Source organism: Haliaeetus leucocephalus, unplaced genomic scaffold, assembly GCF_000737465.1.
Source record: "Haliaeetus leucocephalus isolate CR32 unplaced genomic scaffold, Haliaeetus_leucocephalus-4.0 Scaffold417, whole genome shotgun sequence".
In the NCBI taxonomy this organism is placed as follows: Eukaryota; Metazoa; Chordata; class Aves; order Accipitriformes; family Accipitridae; genus Haliaeetus; species Haliaeetus leucocephalus.
The window spans coordinates 2,966,820-2,967,020 of record NW_010972853.1 but is presented as its reverse complement, the minus strand read 5'-3'; the positions used below and the strand labels follow the sequence as shown (position 1 = coordinate 2,967,020).

General features: G+C 73.6%; 1 protein-coding gene across 9 annotated transcripts in view; it reads left to right on the top strand.

The window, feature by feature from the left end:
- The first annotated feature begins 12 nt into the window (after positions 1–12).
- The window catches only part of EIF2AK4 (eukaryotic translation initiation factor 2 alpha kinase 4), a 41,342-nt gene continuing 41,153 nt past the window's right edge, over positions 13–201 (top strand). For all 9 annotated transcript variants that reach the window (XM_010574196.1, XM_010574199.1, XM_010574197.1 and 6 more), the window contains exon 1: positions 13–191. In XM_010574196.1, the coding sequence (XP_010572498.1) occupies positions 39–191 (153 nt within the window). In that variant the 5' untranslated portion in view covers positions 13–38. The remainder of the gene's footprint in view (positions 192–201) is intronic.

Genomic DNA, 201 nt, shown 5'->3' with positions numbered 1-201 from the left:
CGCCATGGCTGCCGCCCGCCCCCGCCCGGGGAGCTGACATGGCCCGGGCGCGCGGCGCGCAGAAGCTGCCGGCGGAGGTGGCCGCGGAGCCGCCGGAGAGCTACCAGCTGCGGCAGGAGAACGAGCTCCAGGCGCTGGAGTCCATTTACGGGCAGGACTTCCAGGATCTGCGGCAGAGCCAGGCCTGGAAGGTAGCGAGCG